The following is a 12,743-nucleotide window of genomic DNA, read 5'->3' on the forward strand; positions in this document are numbered from 1 at the left end:
AAAAAAATATAAATATATATCAATTATCTTAATATTTTTGTTAAAAAACATGTTTTAAAAGTAAAAATAAATTTTATCAATAAAATATATAATATTACTTTATGGTGTTTTCTTTTTATATATGCGCTGAGGACAGAAGAGCGAATATATCAGCGCGTGGCTTCACTACAGTTAAACGAGTGAGGTGGTATCGCTGTTTAGGTTCCTAAAAATATCCGCTCACGCTATCAGCCAACAGGTTGGAGAAGCTAATCTTGGCGTGCGGGCCAACAACAGGACAGTGAATTAAATACGTGGCAGCCATTTATTGGATATACATTTGGGTAGTTTTGTCATTTTCATTATCAATTATCACTATAAGTCGAGCACCTCGAGCCCTCTCTTCCTCGCCAATTATCAGATATTCTTCACATATTGTTAGATCAAAGCCTTCTTCAAGTTTCTTTCAAGGTAATTTCCTTTCTGATGTTTTTCTTAATGTCTTTTTATCAGTATAGTAGGAATATTAGGCTTGTTAATAGTAAATAGATTATTGATTTCTTTTAATTTCGTGAATTAGGGTTTGGTTTAATTACTGTTAATCTTGTCAGGCTGATTTGTATAACCGAGTCTGTTACTACCAAGAATCTCATTTACCTTTTTCTATGTTTCCCAAGAAATCATTTCTTGTTAATTGTTTATCACAATTTATTTAATTTTACATTTAAAGCTTTACACAGTATAGCGAATATGTTCTTTGAGACTATATATATGTTGATGATGATCTACGTATTTTTGAAGAATACATGGTAGGTGATTTATTGTGGTTGCTTCTGTTGCTTTGTGTTATTGTATGCTGATTTAGTGTTTGTTTTGTCTGTAGATGCAAATCTTTGTAAAAACTCTCACCGGAAAGACAATCACCCTTGAGGTGGAAAGCTCTGACACCATTGACAATGTCAAGGCCAAAATTCAGGACAAGGAAGGGATCCCGCCAGACCAGCAAAGGCTTATCTTTGCTGGTAAACAACTCGAGGATGGGCGTACACTTGCAGATTATAACATCCAGAAAGAGTCAACCCTTCACTTGGTCCTCCGTCTAAGGGGTGGTATGCAGATCTTCGTGAAAACCCTCACTGGAAAGACAATCACCCTTGAGGTGGAAAGCTCCGACACCATTGACAATGTCAAAGCCAAAATTCAGGACAAGGAAGGGATTCCCCCAGACCAGCAAAGGCTTATCTTTGCCGGCAAACAACTTGAGGATGGACGCACACTTGCTGACTATAACATTCAGAAAGAGTCCACCCTTCACTTGGTCCTTCGTCTCAGGGGTGGTATGCAGATCTTTGTAAAAACCCTCACTGGAAAGACAATCACCCTGGAGGTGGAAAGCTCTGACACCATTGACAATGTCAAAGCCAAAATTCAGGATAAGGAAGGAATCCCACCAGACCAGCAGAGGCTTATCTTCGCTGGCAAACAACTTGAGGATGGACGCACACTTGCTGACTATAACATCCAGAAGGAGTCCACCCTTCACTTGGTCCTTCGACTCAGGGGTGGTATGCAGATCTTTGTGAAAACCCTTACTGGAAAAACCATTACCTTGGAAGTTGAGAGCTCTGACACTATTGACAATGTAAAGGCCAAGATACAGGACAAGGAGGGCATCCCACCGGACCAGCAGAGGCTGATCTTTGCCGGTAAACAACTTGAGGATGGTCGTACTCTTGCTGACTACAACATCCAGAAGGAGTCAACCCTCCACTTGGTTCTTCGCCTCCGAGGTGGTATGCAGATTTTTGTGAAGACCCTCACTGGGAAGACCATTACCTTGGAGGTTGAGAGTTCTGACACAATTGACAATGTGAAAGCCAAAATCCAAGACAAAGAGGGTATCCCACCAGATCAGCAGAGGCTCATTTTTGCTGGTAAGCAGCTTGAAGATGGGAGGACACTTGCAGACTATAATATCCAGAAGGAATCCACACTCCACTTGGTCCTTCGTCTCCGTGGTGGTATGCAGATTTTTGTCAAGACCCTCACTGGTAAGACAATCACCTTGGAGGTTGAGAGTTCAGATACCATTGACAATGTTAAGGCTAAGATCCAGGATAAGGAGGGGATCCCACCAGACCAGCAGAGGTTGATTTTTGCTGGGAAGCAGCTTGAGGATGGAAGGACCCTTGCTGATTACAACATTCAGAAGGAGTCCACCCTGCATCTTGTGCTCCGTCTCCGTGGGGGTTTCTGAATTGGTCATGTGCTTATTTGAATCTGGTTTGTTTCCATTATGTTGGATATGTGGTTGTTTGTGTGGTGTGGTCTGGCCGCTGGCCAATATTTAATGTCTTAAATAAGTTGTAAAAACTCTATTTTAAGTTTTTTAGTTTTTATGCTTTTTGCGCTGTGTTTCTTAGATGCTGATATGGGCGTTCTTTAGATCATGTATATCAGTTCTAAGAACTTATATTAAATAAATACATATTATGGCGCTTAGTATATATCCTTGGTGTATGATCTCACTTGAGCCAATGCCTATTTGTTTGCTTTGCCTGAGTTAATAATAACAGCCTTGTTTTCGTTCGTGAAATCAACGAGTACCAATCTTTTGAGGAAGTTAATCCTGTAGTCAATCCTTATGAAACAGTTTTGTCCTTCGGGTTATAAATTACTTTTCTGGGGTTTAAGAATTTTATAGAAATTTGTTACATGATAAAAGAGGGTGGTGAATCAGGATACAGGTCTTATATCTGAAATTGAAGTCTATGTTTATTAAAATGCAATTGGAGGCGTAGACTCATAAAATGAAATGAATTTTCCAAGACCGCCCAATATGTAGATCATTAATCAAATACAATTACAAACTCCTGCGAGCGGAAAAATTTTGTGGACCTACCGACACAAGTCTTATATCATGGACGTTTAGGAGCACATAAACCATGGGTAGAAAATACAAGAAGGGGCAGAATCATGTGGAACAGTAGGATTTCATCACAGTTGAGCCGTTTATTAAACTTCCAATAAGGTTCAACTCAAAGTTTAGACAACTAAGAAAAGCCATCTTCAAGATCCTAAAAATGGCTTTTCATTTCAAAATTGCCCACATAATAACGTTGATCCTGGACAAAGACTTTGTGCTTATCTGTACCAGTTCAAACTCAAACATTGACGATAGCTGATATATTAAAATTCTCATTTACATGTAAAGCGACAGTCAAGCTTTTATTTTATTTATTTATTTTTCAATTTACTGTGAATTGTTGTACAATTCCAAAATTAGAGTGTAATAATCCGACTGTAAAACTACCTGCCGTTTTGAAGTATCGTGTAGATTTCCCGTGTCAAACTCGCATTGGAAGAACGTTGAGGTGGAGTCTCTACTAAGACCCGTCGTTCACGATAAGAATAAAAGAATCTGGACCAATCTTGGCGTGCTGGCCAATTTTAACACGTGGCACAATCTCATTGGATTTGTTTTCTTTTCAGTTCCTCATTAGGTCGGTTATCTCCACTATAAATATAAGAGCCATAACCCTAGCCAATGCATATCGAAATCGTCCTCTCTAAATTTCTCACAAAAAATTTCTGTCATTCAAGGTTGGAATCAAGCTTTTCAAGGTAATTTTCTATTTTGTCCTGTAATTATCTTAATTGATTTGTTGAATCATAATGCGTGATCTAGATTTTTGATAAATATGTATTTGATCTGGAGATTATGAATAATTGTACGTTATAGGTATGTCTTTTCGAGGTTTCATGTTTTTGATCTGTTTGATTATTTGCTTGAAAGATCGTGAATTTTGATTTAGAACTGCTGAAAAACTTTTTATTGATAGGACGGGGCTAATTGTTTACCGACCGATCATCAATTCTGATTGATTTTGTGTTATGTCATGATCATTAAAAAATTCCTTTTGATTTTGATTTGTGATTTATGAATGAATTTTTATTCATCTGGATTATCGGCTAGCTGTAGGGTTTCATTGGAATTATGTGAAATTTAATTTACCTATTTTATTAGGCGCTCCAATAATATTTATAGTTTAGGTCCTTTTATGGAATATTAGATATTCCGCGTGCTTTTATTCTATGGTCCTTTTTCTTTCTTTTGTTTGTGGTATTGTTTGGAGTGCAGATATGGTTGATTATTGTGCAGTTTCTTGGATGCTGTGAAAATTCTGGGGGAGGGTTTTACAAAAAACTTATTTAGTGTTATGTTCTACAATATTGATCAGTTTTGAGTTGATGTTTTATTTTTGTTGATAATTTGTTTTATTCATATTGTTGATGGTTAACTTGTAATGATGATGAAAATTAGGCTTGAAGAAATTCTTACAGATGTTGAAATTGTTTTGGATCATGGTCTGTTTGTGGTTGTCTTAATTGATTGGTGTTCTTTGCTTGTTTAGAACTTTGCTTATCTGTGATATCTTAAATGCTGTTTTCTTTTGGTTCACAGATGCAAATCTTTGTGAAAACTCTTACTGGCAAGACCATTACTCTTGAAGTTGAAAGCTCAGATACTATTGATAATGTGAAGGCAAAAATCCAAGATAAAGAAGGGATCCCACCTGACCAGCAAAGGCTTATTTTTGCTGGTAAACAGCTTGAGGATGGTCGCACCCTTGCAGACTACAACATCCAGAAAGAGTCCACTCTCCACTTGGTTCTGCGTCTCAGGGGTGGCATGCAAATCTTTGTGAAAACTCTCACCGGCAAAACCATAACCTTGGAAGTCGAGAGTTCAGACACTATTGACAATGTTAAGGCAAAAATCCAGGATAAGGAAGGTATTCCTCCGGACCAACAGAGGCTTATCTTTGCTGGCAAACAACTTGATGATGGCCGAACCCTTGCAGACTACAACATCCAGAAAGAGTCCACTCTCCACTTGGTTCTGCGTCTCAGGGGTGGCATGCAAATCTTTGTGAAAACTCTCACTGGCAAAACTATCACCTTGGAAGTCGAGAGTTCAGACACTATTGACAATGTTAAGGCAAAAATCCAGGATAAGGAAGGTATTCCTCCGGACCAACAGAGGCTTATCTTTGCTGGCAAGCAACTTGATGATGGCCGCACCCTTGCAGACTATAATATCCAGAAAGAATCAACCCTCCATTTGGTGCTCCGTCTTAGGGGTGGGATGCAAATCTTTGTGAAGACCCTTACTGGAAAAACTATTACCTTGGAAGTTGAGAGTTCTGATACTATTGATAATGTGAAGGCAAAAATTCAGGACAAAGAAGGTATCCCACCGGACCAACAGAGACTGATCTTTGCTGGGAAGCAGCTTGATGATGGCCGTACCCTTGCAGATTATAATATCCAAAAGGAGTCAACTCTCCACTTGGTGCTTCGTCTTCGTGGTGGTATGCAAATCTTTGTGAAGACTTTAACTGGAAAGACTATTACATTGGAAGTTGAGAGTTCAGATACTATTGATAATGTGAAAGCAAAGATCCAAGACAAGGAAGGCATTCCACCAGACCAGCAGAGGCTGATCTTTGCCGGCAAACAGCTTGAAGATGGAAGGACCCTTGCTGACTACAATATTCAGAAAGAGTCCACCCTGCACTTGGTGCTTCGTCTGCGGGGAGGCATGCAGATCTTCGTGAAGACCTTGACTGGAAAAACCATCACTTTGGAAGTGGAGAGTTCAGACACCATAGACAATGTGAAGGCTAAGATCCAAGATAAGGAAGGCATCCCACCAGATCAGCAGAGGCTTATCTTTGCTGGTAAGCAGCTTGAAGATGGTAGGACCCTTGCTGACTACAACATCCAGAAGGAGTCAACCCTTCACTTGGTCCTCCGTCTTCGTGGTGGCATGCAAATATTTGTCAAGACTCTTACTGGGAAGACAATCACTTTGGAGGTTGAAAGTTCAGACACGATCGACAATGTGAAGGCCAAAATTCAAGACAAGGAGGGCATCCCACCAGACCAGCAGAGGTTGATCTTTGCTGGCAAGCAGCTTGAAGATGGAAGGACCCTTGCAGATTACAATATTCAGAAGGAATCCACACTGCACTTGGTGTTGAGGCTGCGTGGAGGAATGCAGATCTTTGTCAAGACCCTGACAGGAAAAACCATCACCCTGGAGGTTGAGAGCTCGGACACCATTGATAATGTTAAAGCTAAAATTCAGGATAAGGAAGGAATTCCTCCTGATCAGCAGAGGTTGATCTTTGCTGGGAAGCAACTGGAGGATGGGCGCACTTTGGCTGATTACAATATCCAGAAGGAGTCTACTCTGCATCTTGTCCTTCGCCTCCGCGGTGGTTAATATGGTTTCTATGCATGGGTCTCTTGTTTCGGTAGGCTTGTGGTGGTTTCGTTTGTGTGTGTGTTGAACTTTGTGACCAATTTTAATGGTTTTGGAATAAGTGTCGAAGCTATGTTATATTTTAATGCCTTTTATATTTTCGTACTCTTTTACAATGACGTGAAAATGGCCTTCTATGAGGTGAAGGTCACACTTTGGTTTAATAAATAAGTTTTCTTCATGTGAAAAAATTTTGCGTTTGATTTTTGATTATGTCATTCATGGTATCACTAGATCATCGATTTGTTTTTGGTTACTGCATAAGTTGGTTGGATTAGTATTTGAGCCATGGAACATTTTCGAGGAGGCTTGAAATAGATCTTTCAGGTAAAAGAATTGGTAGACAAACTAAGCATATGTAATGCCCAATCGCCCTGAGCTTACCGGGCTGTACTCTGTCCATTTGACTTGTAAGCATCTTTACATTGCAGCAAATTGTAGCACTCAGAATTTGTTGAACACCATGAATTGGTCAATTTGTGTACTCCCGTTAAATATTTGATCAAATTACGACCTTAGATGGAACCTCTTAAGGATCGGACTGTTCTGTTTGCAATTGGCAGCGCCACATGGTAAGTGGTAAGCCGGTTTGTGTTTAAAGCTAAAGTATAATGTGTTTGGTGAGCGTGTAAGATAGGTTTTGTCACAGCGATGATCTGGGTGTGGATCAATTGATGGTCGAGTGTGGATGCATACACGTTGAAATTTCATGCAGATGCTGCCACAAGTCTCCTCAACGCTTTTGTTTGATTGTGGGCAAATCACATGGGTTTGCGCTGCGCTCGGGTCGCTGCATATATGCTGTCAGCGGATATGGATTTTATGAATTGCAATGTTAGATGCTTACAACATATAATTAATATATGCATACAGAATATCATTAATTACATTATTATATAATCTTATAAATGCCATATGAGAATAGGGTTTTCGCTTTTATTAACTTGTAAAACACACACACACACACACACACACACACACACACACACACACATATATATATATATATATATATATATAATCATTTACAAAATTAAAATTCTTTAAAAAAAAAACTCAGATTTAAATAGAATATATTGATTATTCATTTGGAAAATATTTTAACGTTCTCATAAATCATAGTGTATATTAATGCATCCATACTTCCTATTTTGGTACATATAGAATGCATCTACAAATAAATAAATTTACTTAACGTTAGTTTACTTATTCGTATCTAGAGCTAGTCAAGGACTGATCCCAAGCGGGCATAGGCCTGAGCCTGTTTGGGACTGGTCCCTTTTGAGACCAGTTGCTCATGGGCCTGGGATCGGTCCTTAGGACCAGTCTTAGACCCATAGGACCGGTCTTAGAGGCTTGCAAAATTTTATTTTTTCCTATTATTTTTTTATATTTTAGAGGCGAAATGAAGTTCTGTAGAGGGGTTTATATAATTTTTAGGGATAGATTAATAAGTTTTTAAAAGTTTAATTAATTTTAAAAAATAATAAATAAATTAATAATTAATTTTAACATAAATATAATATTCACATATTCACGCTTCATAAATAAACAATTTCTATCTATTTTAAAATTTATAAAGAGTTTTATGTAATTGTTTAAAGACAAAAAAAAATGAACAAAAAGGTTTGGGCTTAAGCCTGATCTAGTTTTGAGATCAGGCCTGCTTAAACCGAGTTTTTAGACCCGGTTATAAATGCCCAACTCTATTCGTATCAGTGAAATCAAAAGATTGAAATTTAAATAGTATTTAAGAAAGCTCGTTAATCCATTATGCTAATTGCTAAACATTGGCCATAACCATCAGAAACAATGCTCATGTGACATTAACTGTAGATGCTAACTGGGAAATGCGTGGTCTAATATAGTAATACACATTCTGGTTTTTGCATGTAAGCTAGCTACGTGGAAGAAGAGATAGGCAGCTTTCGATGGAGTGGCTCTGCATGGTTTAGTGATAGGATTTATGCTTAAAGGTAGCTACAAACAAAAAATTGCGTCTTTGTTTTGTTCATCTTCGAAATGCGGTTAGTAATTAGGTGGGTTGCGTTGTCGAATTGCTGCATATTGTTTGCTCTGTTCAGATCTCCTTGGAATTATTCACAAAGGAATTTTCTCAACTGATCGATCCCCCTTAACTCATAGAAGACGTACCATTAAATTTAATTTATACAGCATTAAGTATATTGTTATATGAATATCTTAAGCGTGGATATATATCTTCGTATATTTTAAAGTATGAATCACTGTTTATAAATTTCAGGGTCTCGTATGAAATATCAAAATTTCCGGCATTTTATATTGTTCGTTAAGATTTTAAGAGAATATCCCACATTAGAAAAGAATGACCTCAACCTTCGTCCACCATTAACTTCAGCTTTGTATTATATAGGTTAAAATATGGTACATATATTCGAATTCCCTTCAAACTCCAGCAGGCAATTACTTCAACTCCTCTTCTTCACTTCCTTCACACATTTTTTCGGCTCAGAAGTTGAATTTCGATCTTCCCTTCGCCTTGGGGAATTTTATTTAAGTTTTGTGAACGGATCATTATCCTAATTACATGTATCATTAAGATCACCAGATTAATTATTACCTTGAACCATGCATATATATATATATATATATGAGTTAATTAACCAAATCAACAGGCTCTTAATATGCAAGAAGATAAACTAGAACCTCTTTGTGCATTAAAGAAACTTTCGATTACATAGCCTCTCAACTCTACGTACAAACACTTCACTCTCACACACACAAGATAATGTGCTTATTCCTACTAGCTATAAGTCACCCTACTAACACTAAAATATATCTTTAAAAACTTAAATTAGGATAATATTTATATAACCTCTCAATTATATTGCTTTTTTTTTCCCTTTCATTGCTGTCACAAGATCATATTCTAAGGTTTCTTTTTAGCACGAGAACTTTTCCAAAAATATAAAAATTTCCCAACTGAAATAATGTTGAGAGTGGGATTTGAACCCACGCCCTTTCGGACCAGAACCTTAATCTGGCGCCTTAGACCAACTCGGCCATCTCAACGCGATGACCATTCCCGGACAAATAAACTTTAGTATTTAAAGTTATTATATTTACTATTTAGTCACATGTGATGAGATCCAGTTGAACTTTATAGTAGCTGGTAAATTCAATAAGAACAAAAGCACTTGATATGAAGCGGGGAATTCGGTGAACCTGCAGCTATTTAAGTTCTTACTTTAATATGAATTGTCATTATAAGATGATGCAAGTGAAGGGATCGTTAGGGAAATGGGCGTATAATTGTAGACGTAAAAATCTACCTGTACGGAAGGAGGGTCTGATCCCGTGAGGTTGAGGCCACTAGCGATCCACTGCACCTGCACACGTAAAAAGACAAACGCATGAAGTAAACGAGAAACACCAGGGTGGTGTTTGCCGTAGGCACTCCGACGCTCAAGTCAGCAAGGCTGAAAGAGGCTTGTATAGTGGGGGCTAGGGAATAGAGAGGTTATCGGAAGTCTAGTCGGAGACTGTGACTACGACGGTGATATAAAGCTCTCAAGTAGGAGCTTCGGGTGTGATGGTGTAATGTAGTGTGACCTTTGTGAGAGGGCTTGCCTCTGTTTATATAGTGACTGTCTGGTCTCCCAATCCTGGAGGGAGTAGGAGTCCTAATGTGACTCTGATGCAAACCCTAGAAGAATTAGGGCCGTGGTAAACTGTCTTACCAGTGTCCGGATAGGAAGGTGACTCTGATCAGGAAAGTAACTTCGAGTAGGAAAGTGTTCTGAACAGGAAAATGACTTCGAGTTGGAGATTGATCGAGAATAGGAATGTGATCAGTGGGCCATGGGCTCGGAACTCGCCTATAGGCCCGGAAGTGAACTGGAATTGGGAGGCCCGTGCCCAGATGGTTTGTGCAGGTCGTACCTCGTATCGAATAGGACTAATCTGGCTTGGGCCTCTTTGGGATTTAGGCCTAGTCTTCTCTTCACAAATGGTCCTGCTTTCCTATTTGGGCCGAGGACGATTTTTGGCCTTAACAGTTTGTCCCCCACTCTATGAGTTAAGAGTTTATTAAGTTAGAGAGTAGGTAGTGATCGAGGCGAGCTCGGTCTTTTTTCGTGGATGAACGATCGTCGGTGTGGATGAACTGATTATTACAGGTAGACCCCTGGTCAAGTGTCGTTTGGTATCCGTAAATGATCCGGAGTAGGCTATCATTGCAAGGTGGTGTGCCAGATCGGTGTGAGGGGTCGAAGGGTAATATGAGCAAGTTCTGGAGCTCACGCGATCGTTCGGTACATCCGACCGATTGGATAGGAGAAATCATTCTACAGCCTGGATGCCCGCTCGGCATGCCGGGTCGAGTGAGGTAGGGAGTTCATTTATCTAAAAATATTCGCTTGATCGGGATGCATGGACGATCGAGTGGATGAGACATGCACCTCGACTGAAGACTGTTCTTTCGTTCTCTATGGAAGGATGAACGGGCGAGACCTCTTGCCTTGTTCTGAAGAGGGCTTGAACCGGGCCGTTCCAAGCTGATTGACTGGTATGCCAGGCCTTCCGGGCCTACGAAACATAGGGCATTTAGAATGCCTCCGAAAGTCGGGGACTGAATCGGTAGGGGGTATCAGGCGATTGAGTGGAAGGGATGTGTGAGCTTTGACATTGGTTGTCCATTCGTCCGCTACGGAAGAACGACTAGGCTAGAGCTCAGGCTGGATCTTTCCCAGTCAATCGACTAGTCGGGGGGGGGGGGGGGGGGGGGGGGGGGGGGGGGGGGGGGGGGGGGGGGGGGGGGGGGGGGGGGGGGGGGCCTCCTGAGCCTGTGATTCGTGGGGGTATGTAGATTCCACTGACGGGCACGTGTTGACTCGGTCGGCAGGTCTATACGGTCGATTCAAGCTTTCGTATGTCATTGTAGTTTCCCAGGCGCCACAGATGCTTGCCACGTGTTCGGCGGGAATCAGATCTTTATTTTCGAGGTGGGAAAATGAAAAGGCGTTTTGACCTATGGCCAATCACGGGCTGCCACGTGTCCTCGCCTGTAAGTTTTCCCATTAAAAAATGAATGGGTAGACTGTTCATCTTCCAGTTCGCATTTTTCTCCCCTTTTCTCTTTAAAAAATTTTCTTTCCTTTTCGTTTCTTCGATTCCGTTCTGGTTTCTCTTCAACGACGATGGCTTTTTGTCTGCAGTTTATTGTTTTACGGTAAATCCTCTTTCCTTTGGACTGATTTTTTGGTTTGTTTTTGTTGTTTGCTGGGTTTTGGATGATAGGGTGAAGTTTTCTGAAAACTTGAGTAGTTTTGACTAGTTTTGAAGAGTTTAGGAGTGTTGGCATTTTGGTTTTCTAGAGTAGGTTCGGATTTTTGGATTTCTGGCGTGTTTCCGGCAAGTTTGGTTGGTTTTTTGGTGGCGTTCCGGGCGTTTTGGACAGAATTGGGAAGATGAAGCCAATTTAAGTTTCGCTTGGCTCGGTCGATCTGTCTAACCGAGTGGGAAGGGGCGTGCAGAATAGATTGAATAGGCGATCGGCTATCTAGACCGAGTGGGCGATTTTGAGGTTGTTATTCGGAGGACAAGGGCGAGTAGGCCGTGTTGGATCTGAAGGCGAGTCGACCACTTTGGGCGAGCGGAGAAAGGCTCGACTCAAGGTCTGGGTTGGTCGGTAGGAAGGGTCGACCGGGGCTTTACGGGTGAAGTCGTTGCCTGGTAGGTTGATCGGTGTTGGAGGACGAGCGACCACTGGGTGTTTGTGGCCTTACTCGGTCAGGTGGAACAGGCGATCGGCCACTTGATGCTTTGGCCTTCTTTGAGTTTCGAAGTTGTGGGTTGGGCCGGTCGGTCGGTACATAGGGTCGACCGAGGTTTAGCAGTTTGACGTGTAGCTGGGTTGGTCGACCGGGGTTGAAGGGTGGTCGACGGCTGGGTGTAGTATCTTCATTCGGTCAGTACCACAAGGTGAGTGTTTCTTCGATAGTAGTGAATTTCGAATCCAAGACCGAGTCGGTTGGTCGGGTGGGGCGATTCGGCCACTATGTTAGATACTGAATCAGCAAGTTCGAGTGAAATTGTGGTGGATGCTGGGGATGAGTATGAGCATGCCCCCACCATAGTGATGATGCCCGAAGAGGGCGTCCCGATTGGGGTGCCGACTAGAGTTAGTGTAGCTGCCCTAGGTGCGAGTGCTCTAGGGCCGAGTGGTTCGAGGAGGCATGGGGAAGTGGGGAAGACTCCGAAGGAGTTGGTATTCCAGCTTGCTCCAGTAGCGGCTCCAAGGGAGAGCCGAGCCAGCAGGGCAGCGGCATTTTGACTAGAGATTACCCGCTCGTGCTGAAGGATAGTGATGTTTGGCGTATCCGGACCTTGTATCACATTCCGAGTTCGATTGATATCCGGACGCCGCGGTCATACGAGCTGGTCGACTGGGAGG

General features: G+C 41.1%; 1 protein-coding gene and 1 non-coding gene across 2 annotated transcripts; one reads left to right on the forward strand and one right to left on the reverse strand.

The window, feature by feature from the left end:
* The first annotated feature begins 349 nt into the window (after nt 1-349).
* On the forward strand, nt 350-6,491 carry LOC116123349 (polyubiquitin-A-like). Its single transcript, XM_031409136.1, is given in 3 exon segments — nt 350-450; nt 863-2,245; nt 4,445-6,491. Coding segments are annotated over 2 exon segments (3,210 nt in total). The 5' UTR covers nt 350-450; the 3' UTR covers nt 6,272-6,491.
* Nucleotides 6,492-9,280: 2,789 nt separating this feature from the next.
* TRNAL-AAG lies at nt 9,281-9,361 on the reverse strand. Its single transcript has one exon. It is a non-coding gene; the product is annotated as a tRNA-Leu (tRNA).
* Between the last annotated feature and the right edge of the window lie 3,382 nt (nt 9,362-12,743).

The sequence above is a fragment of the Pistacia vera genome, unplaced genomic scaffold (assembly GCF_008641045.1).
Source record: "Pistacia vera cultivar Batoury unplaced genomic scaffold, PisVer_v2 Contig142, whole genome shotgun sequence".
Lineage (NCBI taxonomy): Eukaryota > Viridiplantae > Streptophyta > Magnoliopsida > Sapindales > Anacardiaceae > Pistacia > Pistacia vera.